Source organism: Dromaius novaehollandiae, chromosome 12 (genome assembly GCF_036370855.1).
Source record: "Dromaius novaehollandiae isolate bDroNov1 chromosome 12, bDroNov1.hap1, whole genome shotgun sequence".
Lineage (NCBI taxonomy): Eukaryota > Metazoa > Chordata > Aves > Casuariiformes > Dromaiidae > Dromaius > Dromaius novaehollandiae.
Window position 1 is genome coordinate 8301370 of NC_088109.1, and position 17156 is coordinate 8318525.

At 39.9% G+C, this 17156-nt stretch overlaps 1 protein-coding gene across 2 annotated transcripts in view; it reads right to left on the bottom strand.

The window, feature by feature from the left end:
- The window catches only part of NUP210 (nucleoporin 210), a 93494-nt gene that overhangs the window by 50494 nt on the left and 25844 nt on the right, over positions 1-17156 (bottom strand). For both annotated transcript variants that reach the window (XM_026099549.2, XM_064518866.1), the window contains 4 exons: positions 10081-10217; positions 9113-9244; positions 3313-3409; positions 511-661 (listed from right to left, as the gene is read on the bottom strand). In XM_026099549.2, the coding sequence (XP_025955334.2) occupies positions 511-661; positions 3313-3409; positions 9113-9244; position 10081 (381 nt within the window). In that variant the 5' untranslated portion in view covers positions 10082-10217. The remainder of the gene's footprint in view (positions 1-510; positions 662-3312; positions 3410-9112; positions 9245-10080; positions 10218-17156) is intronic.

The following is a 17156-nucleotide window of genomic DNA, read 5'->3' on the forward strand; positions in this document are numbered from 1 at the left end:
AAAATTAGTTACTAAGTATTTGTACAAAGCCAGGGATAGTCTCATCTTAAGCACATCAGGAAATAAAGGTAAATACAACATAACAGTAATTTTATTTATTTTAGAGAGGCCTACACTACATAGTGATATTGGTATGCAATATGAATGACTCTAGTTTGCAGGAATAACAGAATTGTACGCAAGTATTTGAAGTGTGTTCCCCTGCTACAGTGCCTTTGTCAGAGAGAGAGTCAGGTTCAGAGACTCTCTCTGGGACATGCCCCACCCTGGGTAAGATAACTACAGCTAGGAAGCTGCACCAGTCTCAAACCCTTCTCAGGGCAATCGAGAGCACAGCACTGTCCCCTTCTGCGATACAGGCTACAGGCTCGAACCCATAGGACAGAGACCCAGCACCGTGATAGCCAAAAAGGGAACAGATGTCATGGAACAGCGTGGCAGGGCAAACAGACTACTCCCATAACGCTGGATATAAGACTAAATAAAAAACGATGAATGCAAGTTTCTTACCTTATAGACGCCTTCCTGTATTCTTGCTTTTAATTTAGAACTCCCTGTTTTCATTCCAGACACCAAAATGGTATCTCCTTGCTTGGCAACTTTTTCCATCTCCGATATATAGGAAGGTGGTATATAGGTGGATTCTAAGAACTTGAGTATACTGAAAGGTGAACAGAAAAATTTTGAACAATCTTTGTCAAACCATGCAGAAACTGTAACGGTATCTATTTCCAGCTCAGATGTTTTAAGTAAATTTAAGATGTCTGCCTGGGACCAGATATCCAAATTCCACTCATTCTTGAATATATCTGCAGCTAATTTGTGTGACGGATAAAAGTTTGTTTGAAGCCTCTTTGTGGGCCTTTAAGAAATATCAGAAGGCTGCACATTTTGTCTATAATGACTCTTCTTTTTTTTTTTTTTTTTTTTTTTTAAATACCCTGGGTGTGGACTGCAAAAGCTCTCTAGATTATTGTGCAATGACAGACGCAAAAGACCCACAACTTATGTTTACAAAAGCAGCAGCTTAACAAACCAGAACACAACTTTGACCTATCCAAAGTATCTAGGATGCATTTAATAAACATCTATGGGGAAACAAACAAACAAAAAACCCCCACAACCCTACATGCAGAATATTTTCAGTAACTGTTAGAAAATTTGATGAGACGTGACAATTGAGAGGAAAGGAATTTGTGGTGAAGAGGTAAAGGATGGAGGACAGAAACTGAAAAGGATCATGTTTTAATGGTAGCCAGCTTATATATGCACATAATTTGTTTTGCTCTCTCTACACCTACGCAGCAAAAACAGTAAAGCCATATTGAGAACAGGTGTCAATATCCACATACTAATGACAGTTCATTTATTTTGCAAAGCTATAACACCATTAAAATATTTCTATGCTGTTATAGCTATGCCAACAGTAGAAGATACATCAATATTAGTTAAATACTTCTACTGAAGCAAAAAGCTCTGTATAGACTAGGACTTGGATCATAAGCCCCACTGAAAAATTAGTACGCTGTCGGGGTCTCACTGTGGATGCTGGCCATATACACTCATATACCTGCAGCTGCAAGTCTATTATGGGCTTAGCAGACTTTCTCAGGTGACAGCACGTGTTTGCTCCTGTACTGATGTTATTCAAAGGCTGAACAATTGGGTTTTGTGTTTACTCAGCGGCAAAGACTCATGTTTGCTTCCCCCCGCCAATATCCCACTTCCTATGCATTTAGAATATAGGCTTGAGCATGGAAATTACCTTTTAACCATTCTGCTCTACTACGGAGCTCATCTCCTCACATTATAGTCAAACATCATATGAATAAAGCAAAGTTCTTTTAAAGGAAGATATACACTTTCCTGCATTACCATATAACTCTCAATTCACCTAAATTTTGCTGTAAGTTGTTTTCTCAAGTAACTGAAGCCTCTGGCATACGAGTTTAAATCTATATTATTTTACAACCTTACTATAAGTTAGCGGGGGCTTGGTTACTGTTCTACTTGAGAAATGTCTGGAAAAATGGATGTTTCATGTGTTCCTAGTCTAGTCAGAAATGCAAGTGTATCTGGGAGGCACTTTTGCTACTAACACTTACAGCGAGTAAAGTCAGCATTCATTGTGGCATTTAATATGATGCATACTAGCACAGCACTGCTAGACAACAGAAACAGTACTAACTGTTTACTTCCAGCACACTGATGTCAGTGTAAAGACAAAACTTCGGGAATCCAAATCCAAAATACCCCAGAAGAGGTAATGTTAAGTACTCGTCAATTCTGGTAAGTTTAATAAGGATGGAAGTCACTCAAGTTCAATTATTTTAAGCTGGAGAACAGAACAATGAAGTCAACACTGTAAAACATATAGCATATGCTTAATAAAAAGCAATAACAAAACAGAGTAAAAGATGGTCTGAGAACAAACGTAGGAGTCAAAAAAAGAAAAAAAAAGAAAAGAAAAAGAAGGTCTGAATTCTATCCCTGCCACAGATGAGCTCCCTATCTTTTGGGCAAGAACTTCATCTCCATTAAATGGAGGGATTAATCATTCCCTATTACACAGGAGTGCTGAAAAACCTTCTCACTAATGAGTTGGAAAGCACTATAAGATTTTTACATAGCAGTTTCCACAAAATACAGTACTTCTAAATTCCAGTCAGCTTATTTCTTGAGTCAGTAGTTGTGATGAATCAAGCACCACAATGTGGTCTTCAGCAAATGCTTTTCATTAATTACTCTGTCTGAAAGACAGTATATTGAGTAACTTGTGTTGAATTACTAGTATGCATTTCATCCAGTCTTACGAGCTGCATCTAGCTTGCAAGCAGTCACTTGACTCATTCTGATTTAAAGCTTAGCTACTTTTAAGGCTATTTCAATGCTAGAACTGCATGTTCACTGAAACCTAGAACTGGTCGAGTCCAGCAAAATGCTTTCTGCAGTGGAAGAGGGCTGCTTTTTTCTAAAGAATCCCTCAGCTGGAATCCCTAGATAACAGCCCTACTGATCAAACCTTCCCCTGCCCAAGATGTTTGACAGAGATCAGCAATCATATCTATGTATTTATAGTTGTTGGATAAGAGCTACCCAGGCTGCTCATTAACACCATCAACTGATAAATTAACTAGGAAGGACAGTGTCCAGGTTGCTGAATGTTTTAAAAACAAACAAACAACCCCCCTCACACACCACAAACAACAATCCCCCCACAACCCCTAAAGCAATGGGCCCATAAGCACTATTTTACATATATTATACGTGGGGTTTTTTGTGTGTGTGTGTGGGGGAAGTCCATGAACTTACCGTAATGCATTGTGGGAGTCTGAGAAGCCATCAGCCTCTGTGTCTTTTACTATTGTCCAGTCAAAGACTAACCCTGCCAACGTGCTGAAAGTGTTTCCTACAAACCAGACATACAGTTAGATTAAAACAGAAACAAAAAGCAACAATAGTGTCCTCCAGAAATACAAACTATGAACAGAAAAGTCAGTTAACAGGAACAACTTGAATCTGCACAAGTAAAACAAGGTAGACTGATTTCATATTGATGTGACGCTGCTCCTTTAAGGATATGATAGTGAAATTTCCTCGGGAAAGTCATAGCTTGGAATGTCACATGCTGTTCCTAAAACCCACTAGATCAGGGCAGGTGTCGCAACCTATCCTCCACCGTTCAACCTCCTAGGATTTCCTGGGCACTAGTCACCTCCTTTCCCCTTCGACCACAACCACCCCAGCATTTTTTGGATACTGGCTGGACACCAAAAAACTTGTTGAACAACCTCCAGTTCAGAATTTTGAAATACGGAGATCTGAGACATTATTCGGGCAACCTGAGTTCAGAGCAGTAGTGAAGCACACTTTCCACCTATACGGCTGTGCTTCTGAACACAACATTGATTTATCCATAATAGAGACAACAGTCTTCACTTAAAGAACTTAAACTGAACACTTTTTTTTCCAACTTCTGAACCCCTTGAACATGTGATATAATACACGTTAAAATAGCAAAAGGAATAAACAGAGAGCAAAGATTTATCATAATTACATGAAAGCATAATGAGCTGCTAATCTGAGAGATCTTATAACCTTAAAAATGGATCTTGCTCTGAGTTAGTGTCCACTGAGACAAATACAGAATTGAGATCTCAGTATTTACTGTATTTTAAACATATTTTCATCTGCTCTTTCCCTTTCATGTTCATTTCTGTATTAATAAAGCATGAAACAAAGCAAATTCATTCTCAAGTCCTAATGCTTAAAGGTTTGACATCTTTAAGCCACAAAAATACAGGATAGGATAAGACACAAAAAAGACAGAACAGAAAAAAAAACCCAAACTCATGACTCAGAGCCTATGTTATTTCTCCCATTTCTGTACAAGTTATTGCAGGCAGCTCTAAATCCCAAATACACAGAATTTTAAACACAAAACTCTAAGCACACAAGTCAATATAATTAAAATTTTTTGAGAATGTGTTATTTAACATGCAATCAAGTTTACCTTTCTTTAATAACATACAGTTTAGTTTTGCAAAGCTAGATTATATTCTTCTGGTCTTGCTCAAATGGAAAACCACGGGGCCAACAGAGATGAGCACGCTGCGGCACCCCGGAGGAGCTACGCTCGGGCACGGCCGGCGCTACAGCAAGCTGGTGGCAAAAGCGCAACACCATCCTTACAGCCTCTGCACTGCCTTTTGGCCTGGATGCCCTGGCTCCTGTTCGGGTCCCTCAGCACAGAAGAGGAGCCAGGCGACCGCAGGTTGTCACTGCCATCCCTCGGATGACACGGGCTATCTCCGCAGCATGGATGGCAACAGGAGCCCAGGGGCTTAAGCCTACCCGTGGCAGCACCGGAGAGTCTGAAGGATGATATGGCCCCTCTCATCAACAGCCTCTTTCCTCCTCCCTTCCTGCAGGATCACCTGGCTCTCAGGTCCCCCAGGCTCCCCGTGCAGCCCGCAACCTGGCCTAGAGCTGCTCCTCTGAGAGCTCCTCATGAGGCTTCGGCAGCGAAGCAGCTCGCGCTGGCCAGGCTGCAGCAGCTCCGCAGCAAAGGGGGAGAAGGGGCACCACCCCCAGGCTTTGACCTACCCAGGCAGGAGGCCAATATCCCCGGCACGCTCAGAGCCAAGCGAATGCAAGCTCACACAGCATGAGCAGGTACCCCCTTCACTTCCCCATCTCCTCCTTCATGCCGTTTGGCTACCAGGGAAGAGTCACCGGATGCAGTACTGCCTGGTAGAAACAATTTGCAGTCTTCATAAAACTAGTGATGACAAAAACGCTCCTATATCATCAGATCAGAGATAGTGAATGCAGATTCAAGACTGGTCTGGGAGGCAGGGCGCTGCTACATCTTCCTGGGTTAAAGCCAGAGAAGATGACTGATACTTTGGAAGTGGGAGAATCACCGATTACCCACCAAAACCCAAGAATTTTCTCCCAGAATTATTCAGATTTGATAAGATCTCTGTAACTGGGGACTCCATGTGGGTTTTTTTGTTTGCTTGCTCATTTAAAAAAATATGAAGGACAGAACTGCTGCCTCACGTTGAACCTCTACTACAGGAAGAGACAGGCAGTCATTACTGACAAAACTACAGCTAGGTAAGACATCTTGGAAGCAGTTAAGAAACAGTTGGAATGATATAAATAGCAAGGGACAAACTCTTTCACAGCCCTTTAAATTACCAGACGTCTCGACAGACTTGGATCGGACGTGGGAGACAGATGGAAGCTGTTTCAGGCAACCTAAGGAATGAACTAAGTCATCTTCCCAAGACGCTACACCCCGTGTCGGAACAACAGGGACAAAACATGGGGCCTTCTGGATCCCACCGCCTGGCTCCGTGAGGGGCAAGAGCTCCACTGACTTCTACGGGTGGCAGGATTTGGCTCTGCGAATAAGCTGAAGAGCAAAGAGCTATAATGATCTCATTCGCTCTCTGCTCAAGACTGAACGCACTCTAGACCCCCCCCCAAAATAACCCCCATTAATTCTCACATAAAGCTTGTGCCAGGCTACTTCAGGCAGTTTTACAAAGGTTGTTTGCAACGCATTTTAGTTATGTAGACGTTGCTTCTCCATTTTAAATTCCTTTTCAGGTCCCTGTATCCCAGTGTATTATGATAAATTAATTCACTTATTCCCAGCATACAAAAAATTACAGTAATTTTAGCACACTACCTGTTGGGAAGATGGCTCAAAATACTTAAAGATAAATTGATGTAGAAAATTATTTTTCAAATTAAAGTAGTATCAAAATCAACTAAAAGCAATAAAAATTATTTTTTCTGTTCTACTCTACAAAATACTTTTGACTTGAATTCTTATGACAAGTTCACCACATACATCATAAACATATTTAAAATTTTTTAAAAATCCTCTTTTTTAAAAACAAATTTACTATGGCATGCAACTGAAATGTCATTCACAGGAAGTTAGCAAAGTAGGAAACATTCAGAAATCTTTCTGAAGTATTAGGTCCAAAGGCTGCTAAAAATAAGTAGGTCATACAAAGCTGCAACTTTTCTAGACCTTCTGTAAGTCTCAGGTTACTCATCATTTTCTTAGATCTCTATTTTAAGAGGCTGAAGTTCTGTCATACGAGAGTTACTCTGGCATGACAAACTCAGTTCTTAAATTAAGGGACTTTTACCTTTTCAAAACACCTAAAAGGCTGACTAGAAGGTTGTTCTGATTCCCATAACTTAAGTGGTTTAATCACATGAATTAAACTACTCTTGTTTTTGTAACTTTTTCTAGATGTGGAGTAAATACAGTATCCTGAAGAAATTAAGTAAAGGAGTTCATATTTATTCTGACAATTCCTCAATATTATCTACAAATAAAGAAAAATTCTCAAGTCTTTCCTTTCTTTAACTCTCTTCTATTTAAGTCATAGTAAAATAACTTGAAAAAAGTTCAACATTCTAAAGGAAACAATTACAATTTTTTTTTTTTACACTTTGCAACTACTTGTATTTCTTTTTATAACTAGAAAAATTTGCATAACCAGAAGCTATTTTGAGATGAGTGCTAATGGAGATAAAATATACTTAAATTGGCCAAAGATATTCAAAATCATCTTACCCTCTTGCATTATTCAGACCAGATTCCCCCCATGCAGTCTCTGAAAAGTTGTACTTGGGGATTGAGTTTGTGTTTGGAGTGGGTTATTAACAAAAGTTATCTGAATTAATGCAGCTGATTAGTATATACAGCTCATGAAAAAATATCTGACAATACATACAGAAGAATAAGGAAAGAAACTATTCCTGAAGATACATCAATACACACAGGAGTAGAAGCATCAATATTAACAAACAAACTGACCTATACCAGCTGCAATAATCCAGTAAATCACCATCAGCCCAAAACATATCATACTCCTTAGATCCACACAACTATAACTTCTTTACATACCAGCAAAATATTTGCATGACTGCAACATTGTATACATACCAGATGATACAAAGTATATAGTCACCTGCCCCCACACACACAAACAGGGATTTCAGCAAGAAGCTTGCTATGTGTTCTGTGATACACGTTTTCAGCAAACCTAAGTAGATTTATCCCAATTTTCATTTAACCACTTATCCTTATTTTGTGTTGATTTCTGCACCTCCTGCATATAAAAAAAATTTATGCAATTCTCTGATTTTACCTAAACATTATTTCCTCCAATAAACTAGCCACTCTTCTTGAATGCTTGGAGAAAGGAAAAAACCAAAAAAAAACAAAAAACAAAAAAAAACACCTTGCAGAGAAAGATCACTGAGATTGCAGTATGTCCAAAGTTCTCCAAGGAACTGCCCCCCAAGTTACTTAGATGAAAAGGATCTCATTCTCAGAGCTTTCGGGTGTATTCTGATCCCATTAACTGAGATTCAGAAGTTTAGGCCTAAGGCTTCTAACAAACATCTTGTTTCAATCACTCAGATTAAACATTCTTTGTGGGTTTCAAACCACTGCTCCCGTTCAAACTTTTGTTTTGGAAGTCATCCAAGTCAATCTGTCCACTGAGCATGCTTGAGAGCTTGCAGAAACACCAAGCCAAGCATCTGGTGTTACACACAGTATAAGAAAATGGAATTACTTCTACTTACTAACATTTTGCTGTACATAACCCGACACACACGATTAAGAAATAAACAAATGTGGGCAGGGTCTCATTAACTACCCCAAACACAAATGATTCAAGCTTTTACATATCATTTGCTTTCAACTCAGTAACTGTCTCAAGAATCATTCAGTTTTTGTGTGAGCGTCCATGCATGCATAAAAATCAGTCGTTGAAACCAAAGCATGAAATTCTTACTAGCACCAAGATTCTTTTTCTGATGCTAGAGATGGTATATGAAGCAGAAGTTTTCTGCTCCTATTAAATAACTACAGATTCCATCCAAATGCACTAATTCCCATGAACCTTAATCATACCTTTCTATAGCAAAACTTTCTATAATAATTAAGGAATATTAATCCAAGCATTTGGTAGATGGTCCTCAACACCATCTTTTTAAACATCCTGTTGTATGTTTGCTTGGACTCAAAAAAAAAAAAAAAAAAAAAAGTCAGTTTGCAAAATTCTTTAGACTATTTCAGTTCATAAAAAAACAAACATACTACTTCATATTTTTGTGCAGCCTTGCTTAGTCTAGTTAAATCCTGATGTGTCATTTAATTGAGACAAACATTAGGACTTTTTCCACTACATTCTAGGATTTCTACCTCCAAGTCAGGAGTAAGAGCTGACATCTTTATTTTAAATTTTGATACTTAAAAGTTCTCTTGACACTAGAGTTAAGTTTACTGGGAAAATAAAGAAAAAGAGCAAGCAAAAGATCTCAGAAATCAAGTGGCATTTTATTCTCCTATTTAGATACTTGGGTATCTAGGTTTTATTCTTTCAATAAAAAAAAAATTTAACAAAAATATTACAATAGGCTACTGAAGTGATTATCCAGAGGACTCCCATATAAATTACTCAGCTTGGCTTCTAACATTCAATTTTGTCTCAAATAAACACCATGCATATATTAGACAATGAAGAATTTCAAAATATATTTTGTATCTTACTAGGAGATATCTTACCTTCAGAATCCAAGGCCTGAATTTTTAGCTTCAGTGGTGAATCTTCAAGATAGAGTTCTCTTGTTGTGGACACAATTTGGATGCTATGAATTATATCAACTATAGCATCACATCGAAGCACTTGTCCAGTCACTTAAGAGATGCCAAAAAGATGACACAAAATCAGTAACACTGAACATGCTCACCATGAAAACAACCACGCTAACATGACAAAATACATCTCGAATAGCCCTGCAAATTTAAGCCAATGACACAAGCTGCTGACATTGAAGGAACATAAAATAGGTCATGACCTTGACTAAGAAACACCCAGTCCAAGGGTGATTATGGTTAAACAAGCAAGAAAAGCACTTGCCTTCCTCACTGAACTTTAGATTAAATCTTAAAAATCTGCAGTTTCCAACTACAGCAACAAATCTTTTCTCTAATTGCACATTAAGAGTTTGTATAGTGCAACTGTCAGACATGGCCCGCATCCTAAAGGACTCAATAACTTTTACCCAGGGAATCCATAAAACCCTGTGTACTTCCTGATTTAGTGACTGCAAGACATTTACTTGTTCATCTCCTTTTCCATATCTGGCATTGTATAAGCTAACAGGATAGATTATATGACAGACACACAAATGCAGCTTTCAGTTTCCCAAATGTCAAACACCTGTATTTGCATTATATTAAAAACACATACTGAAAGTGATATCAGCAATCCCCAAATTTTTAAGAAATTCAGATTTTAGGATTACCTGCTTTCCTGGATGTTTCATTAATATTGATTTACGGTCTTTAAAAGACAGAACTTAAAGAACAGGCCTATGGAAAGTCTAAAATGATTATGCAAATGAATGGATATTTCTTGTTTTGTGTATTCCTAAATCTGTATTTTATTTCTGAACAATGCCATGATGTCCATAAACTAGCAGTGATGTGCATTTTGCCTATAGGAAAAAGACAGGAAAGTTAAAACTTACTTATATCTTCAGCAAAAATGATACTTGTCTGACGCGTGGGCTGCGAGGACCGTGCCTGGACGAGAGCTTTCTGGGAACACTGGTGCTCACCCTGATCCACCAGTTCTATGCTGGCAACCTCTGGTCTGGTGGAGGACCTGCAAGATTTGCCTGTGTTAGCAGGATTTAAGCTAGCACTAGAGAGAAACTCTAAAGGACTGGTTTAAAAGCCACCAGCATACTTTATGTAAAACATACTATGTGATAAGGATCCGACTTTCCCACAAGCTGAATCACTTGGGGACCTCAGCAAAAGCTGGGGTTGCCTGGGGCAGGAGGAAAGCACAGATCTGAAGCTGCCCGAGAGCCCAGGCAGACAAGCGCAGTAGTATTCCCCTTACTGCAGCATGTTCACCGGTATATGCCGTTCAGTCACTTCAAAGTTACCACCAGCTGTTTGCAAAGTTACAAAACCTCTGACGTGAGCTGAGAGGGGTGGAATAAAAAGCAAAAATAAATACAGAATACTGAAGCAGGATGTAAAATTAAGTTTTAATTAAGAGCCACATGAAAAACTCCATTCATCATTTGTAACTGGCATTTTCAAAACATTTGCCAAAGTAAACTTCCAAACAAATCAGAAGCTTTTCCTGATTACAGAACATCACAATTCCTTATATTTGCTAAGGCAGAAGCTCAGAACAAATGAGAAACAATATTTTTTAATTAAGAAAATAAAAATGGATTTCTTCTGTTCAGTTAAAGCATGTAACATACTAAAACATGCAAGCTCGTATAGTCATCTTTGGTGAAACATAAGCCCACATGGAATTTTGACCCCAAACTGATGGATCTCCCGCTTTCCCCCTCTGACCTCTGCCACTTTTCTGAAGACAACTGCTCCAGGAAGGAGCTTTGTGGGAAGCTCACCGTGGATGCGGAGCCCAAAAATCTCACTTCTTGCGCCCCAAAAGTTTCAAAGTACGTGTGTGTGGGGGGGAATCAATTTAAAACAAGCTATTAGTAAATAAGCATCTTGAAATCAAATCTGAAACACTGACAGCGCCGGGCCGAGGCCTGAGCAGGCGGGCAGCCCGCCTCCCCCCGGGGAATCGCTGCTGGCCAGCGGCTTCAGCGGACCGGGCGGCAGCGCGCCGCAGGGCTCCCGCTCCCCCTGCGCGGGGGTGGCAGAAGGGCGGCAGGCGGGCTCCAGCTCCCGGGGACGCCCCGCCTGGGCCCAGCGCCGCTCCTCGCTCAGGGCCCTGGCCCAAGGGCCTTGGGAAGGATTAAAGCAATGAAAGAAGCTGTTGATGGCAGGGACGGTTAGGAATTACTTTTCGCAGATGATGACAGCTGCTCTGATAAGCCACTGCGTAATCCGATAAATATAATTAGCCTGTGTGCTAGACCCCAAGGGTAAAGATGGCGAAGCTGGAACGATTTAGACCTTTCTTCTGGAGCTTTTCCAAGAATGCCTATGATCTATGGGAAAAGTCTTTTAAATCTGCAAGGGGCTGGAGGAGAAGAGTTTCAAGGAAAAAGCAATACCATACATGCTCTCCTCCCCAGATTTAGGGTTTACTACTTTTGTTATCAGCAGAAGCAACCAATCCAAACTGGTGGAAAACAAACAAACCCCAGTCCCTTGTTGACCAAAAACATATTAATTTCAGAAAAAACAAAAACATGATATATTCAAATTTCATGGACCAATCCAGTTGTGATCACTAACAAAACTGCAGATCTCTTTCGCAAACCGAAGTAATAAAAGGCTCAATTCCAAACACAAACCCAGTCACACAAGCCTGAGAGGGCTCAGGCCAAAGCAGCGCGACAGGGAACACTACATTTCTCCCAGAGAAACTTTATATGACAGAAAAATCCATTTGCGTCAGCACTCTAGTTCCCTACCTATAGGGCTGCACTTTACCACACTACCCTGTGCAACCAATGGGGCCCCCAAAAGCTTGTAATCTGAGGGCACACGAACCCAGTCGGAACATTTTTAGCTGGGCATACCAGTGTAGGTATACAGGTTGACAGACACTGCTTATCAGCTGGCATAATACTGCTGTTCTGGACAAAGCTCACTAATTTAATGAAATATTAATTCACATTACTGATGTGCTTCCAGGAATATTTTCCTTAGACAAAGACCCCATTTAAAGGAGTTTGAAATGATAGTAGCAACTGCTAACACGGAAGTTTTGAAATATTTCAACAGATTGCTAACAGCACTTAGCAATGGACAATTTAAACACCAATTAAAAGTTTAAACCTGAAGATGAAGTCTGTTATACTTTAAAAATGCACACTTTGTATGTGAACATATTTTTATGTTAGGGTTTGCACTGTTTCTATAAGAATATGGTTCATTACCCGTTTTAATTAGTAGCTTCAACTTTGCTATACAGTGTTTAATTTAATAATAACAGCTAGTTATTTACCTTTCATTCTGTAACTTCTCAGGCAATGATGAAACAGTTTTCCAAGTTTTAGCAAGTTTCTCTAACAATGTTAGTATTCACAGCCAAACAGTTTCTTTAAGCTGAACATGCAGATTTGACTCAATATGCATGCAGATACTTTTAAATAAACATCCAAGGAATTTACTTCTACTTTGTTCTATTACATAGTTCTTTGCATTGTTTAACACTCTTTGCCACAAGATTTTTGAGTGAGATTTTGCTTTTTACAGTCTGAGACTGCATTTCCAAACACGAAAGGGGTTTCACTGTGCATTTTATTTGTTCTTCTACTACATGGTTATGTACTGTAACACACAACCACTACAGTTTGCACTAATAACCATACTGTAAAAGTCTAATTATAGGATTTTTTCAGATTAGAAAAAGGCAGGAAAAAGATAAACTAGATGTTTGCATTTAATTACAGCTGTAAACTTGCATGCATTCTAAAATTATACAGCAGTTTCTACGCTTTTAAAGCTGAATGCTGGTTAATTCTTAGCTATTACTGGAACAGTGAACTTGACTTTAGGTATGATTTGTCCTCTAACAGTAGTTAAAAATCAGAGGTAAAATACCAGCTGAAGTCATTACAATTTTTATACAGTACAAATACACTTTTAGTTATATAACAAACAGGACTTCTGTTAATTTTCCTGAACTGGGCAGGTGAAGCAAGCCCTGCCGGGGATTTGTATTATTAAACAATGTGTATGACTATCATTTTTTATACCATGACCTATGGAATATTAGATGACCCCTGGATGTCACTCAGTGACACCAAAAAAGCACAGTCCTTCCATTTAGAGATACATCCCATTCAGGGTCAAGTACAGAAAGCACAAGGCACTAATCAAAGTGCCTATAGTTCTTGTAATTACAGTAGCATTACTCTACTGGGATCACTGCTGTGTCCTACACGGACAAGAAACTTTTGCTTTAAAATGACACCAAGTACTGCATCTTGTATCATCTTCCACCTCCTGCAGATTTTGGGCAGCACATCAGCGTGTGATACTGAGCGCTAGTCCTTTTGGAGGTCAAAATCAGACGCTGAGAAGCAAGCAGTGGGAAGCATTTCTGGCACTTGCGCTGAATCCCATGCCAGGGTCTAGAAGAAAGGCAGGGGAGGAAGCACGAGAGAGAAGAGCAAGGAAGTGGGGAAAAAAGCTAACATATGTCCCAGTATATTTCTCTCAGAATGAGATTCTACTTGCAAAGGTATTTACAAAACTTGCACTACAGTCAGTCAGTCCTCTTGCCGATTTCCATTTCATTCCTGAATTTTTTTGCCATGGACACAAACTATGTGCCAAGATTATGTCTACAGATCTACGCAATCCTATTCCCACACCACTTATTGACTTTTCTATCATGTCACATTGGAGTACTTCAAGGATTCCAGTTAAGTTGTTCAGCAGCTGGTTTAAAGATCAGACAAACAATTTCCTCTGCAACTCTCACATTATTCTGTTATTTTTATTGCTTCAGCGTATTACATTGTTTTGTCAACTCTTTGGACTAAATGCAACTGACTGCATTAGCAGAAACCTGCCTTTCTGAAGATGTGCCGCAACTGTCAGTTGATCTAAAATTTTAGAGTTTATCGGGTATGTGGGCAGATACCTAGCCAGAGTGAAACCGGGAAGTAAAGGTTGTCAAGAGCCTGACAAGACTGGATTGACCAATACATCAGGTGCCTAATTTGTGCCTTACTCTCCAGGTTAACTCACTGTTTGCACACCAAAATGAATACACAAGAGACAAAACAGCATGCAGTCAACTGTAATTGTACGATAAAAACCAGATTCCCTGGGAAGCAAGGATATGGGAACTGAATCCATTCCAAAGAAAACACATAGGGAGCCTGGCTGAGTTCCCCTGCATCTTAAGGATTTTTAACTACACAGCAGACAATTCTCTCTCTAGTGTTCGCTCAGCCCTCTTCTAGGATCTCTCTTATTGTACTGGGAAAACAAAGCAGCAAAAAATTCTTCATCCAGTTCAGCATTAAAGGCAAATGGAAACATCACACACCACAGAACGAACAAAGGATGAAGCTTTTGCTTGTGGGATCTTTCTAAGGGTGCTCAGCCGACACGCTTATTAACTTCAAAGGAAGCAGTTTTAAGCCAGTGATTACTGTTTTCAAAATCCTGTGCAGACGCCCAACTGAAATCAATTTATTTTGTCAAATCAACAGGTGGCCAAAAGTATTTTCACTGTAACTGCTTACTTTGCACCCTCTCTAGCTGTGTTAAGGAAGAGGCCATGATCAGTCTGCTAGTCACCTCAGTGTTTTGAAATAACAGCCGATGCAATGAACAGAACGAAAGGTTGGTCTAAACACGTTGTTCTGAAATTAGCTTACCCTAATTTCCAAACAGCAAACAAAGAAAAAGAAAAATTCTAAAAATGGTAGTGTTATTCCAAAATACAAGTGTGACATTTAGCATTATCACAAAATATCTGTTCTGCTAAACCTTCTCGTATGTACACACACTTAAAGTTTAGATCGCTAAGATAAGATCCACATGGAGAAAGCAAAAGTCTTAGAGCATTTCATGGGTGCTCAGCAACAGAAACTCCACAGCTGACAAGAGTCCCTGCTCTTTCTGTCCTCCTCCCCTGGCAGAAGTGCTCAGACTCAGAAGAGTTCTCTTCCACAGTAAACCTGTGCTGCAGGTCTGTCAAGAGAAAAAAGCACGATGAATCCTTTCGCCTCTTCAGCTTTGGCAGAACCCCTGCGCTGCAGGCTCGGCTGCCCGCGCTGCTGTACTCGGGCCCGCAGAAGAGCGCAGCCGCCGCAGCACAGCGCAGCACAGCGCAGCCCTGCCCGCCTCACTGATCAGGACAGCTTGGCCCATCTCTGGGCTGCTTCTGCTGCTCCAGCGAGCTCGCTGAAAGCCGTGCTGGAGAAGTATACGCGGCGGAACACCGAGTCTACGCTGCGGTCAGCGGTGTGGGCACCTCTCAGAGGAAAGCGGGGATGTTTTGTCACCTGCTGTGAAGCCCTTACCAGGGGGAAAGGCAGAGCAGGTGAGAACCAAAGAAAGGCGCAAGGATTACAGGGGCCTCTTCATCAGAATATGGAAAATGGCAGTCGGTATCTCACATAAGACGTTCTTCTGGGAGAAACAAGGATGGATTGTGGTAACACACATAGCTAGGGGTTGGGAAAAAAAAATATATATATATATATAAAAGAATAATGCAGATGAGACTGTCAGCCTTAAAGCAATATTTGATCAGCAATTCTGTATTTACTTTTTTTTTTTAAATGCTGTAATCCACCATATCTGTCTAAACCAACTTATTACAAAACAATATCAGAAACACCACAAGATAAAGAGCTGGGAATTGAACTTTGCTGTGTACCTACTCAAACAGCAGCACTGCATCTAGGTTTTGATTTCTCCGCAAGTACCAGTGCAATCAATCTCTGCAAGTTATGTGACTCAATAATACTGAACTACTGGATCTCTTACTCCAGTATTCAGCCACCTGTTCCCATAATGCGAATGAGGTTTATATATTATAGTAAGTGACATTCTCGTATGAAAACATTTATTCAGGAAGACAAACTCTTTCACTGCATTTGCAACAAACACCACTATATTGGACCATTATCACCTTCAAATAGCTGAATAATACAATATTCTATAAAACAACTTTGACCTCAGTGGTCAATGGCTGAAATGGCTGTGTTTCTTAAAGCTAGCTCTTAAAGTTTAACTTCCTACAGATTCTCCTGAGGTATCTCAATTCTAACAGATGTGAAATAATGTTTAAATGTAATTATTTAGGCAGATTTCAAGAAGAGAGTTCTGCTATTGAATGCTCTCATTCTTCCAGGTGTATTTGCTGGATTAAGGTAATTAAAAGATAAATACAGATGTAATTTAAATGCTGACTACATCCGCACAGACTGTGTTTTATACCTGAAGATAGCACCATGCACAATGTTTACAAACAGGAACATTATATGCGTTGAAAATGAAGCTTTGAGAATAAAACTTCTAACAAAAAAATTTGCTGTTGAAATATGAGAATAGTTTTCATATGCTACTTCTAACAATCATCCATATTACACAACCTTAGTTCCCTCTTCAGAGGCAAAGAGCTTGAATCTTATAGTTTCCATTCTGAATTCCTGCTTTCACACATACAAATCCACTCATCATTTTACAGATACTGGGGGAAGAATAATTAAAACTTTTAACAACATTATATTTGGTACTTCCTAAATTCATTAGTTTAATTGCCTCCTTCCAATAATTGCTAGTGTCAACAGCTTTCACAGGGAAATATGGGAAACTTGTCAGTAAACAGATGTGGAGCTATCTGCCCCCCAAAGTAAACCTCTTCCTAATCTCCCACAGTTAGAAGCCTGCAGGGGCTAGGACATAGAGTGGGGGGAAAGACAGCAGCAGATGCACCTTAGCAAATGCGCTCAGAGCACATTACAACCCTTACTGCTTTTACTCATTCCCCCCCCCCCCCCCCCCCCCAGCTACTACTTCCTTCTAAGGGTTTTGTAAGCACACGCAGAACTTTACCCCCCACATCCTGCCAGGGCCTGCAAAGGGGAAGTGAGTGCACATCTACAACCCCAGAGCAGACGCTGAT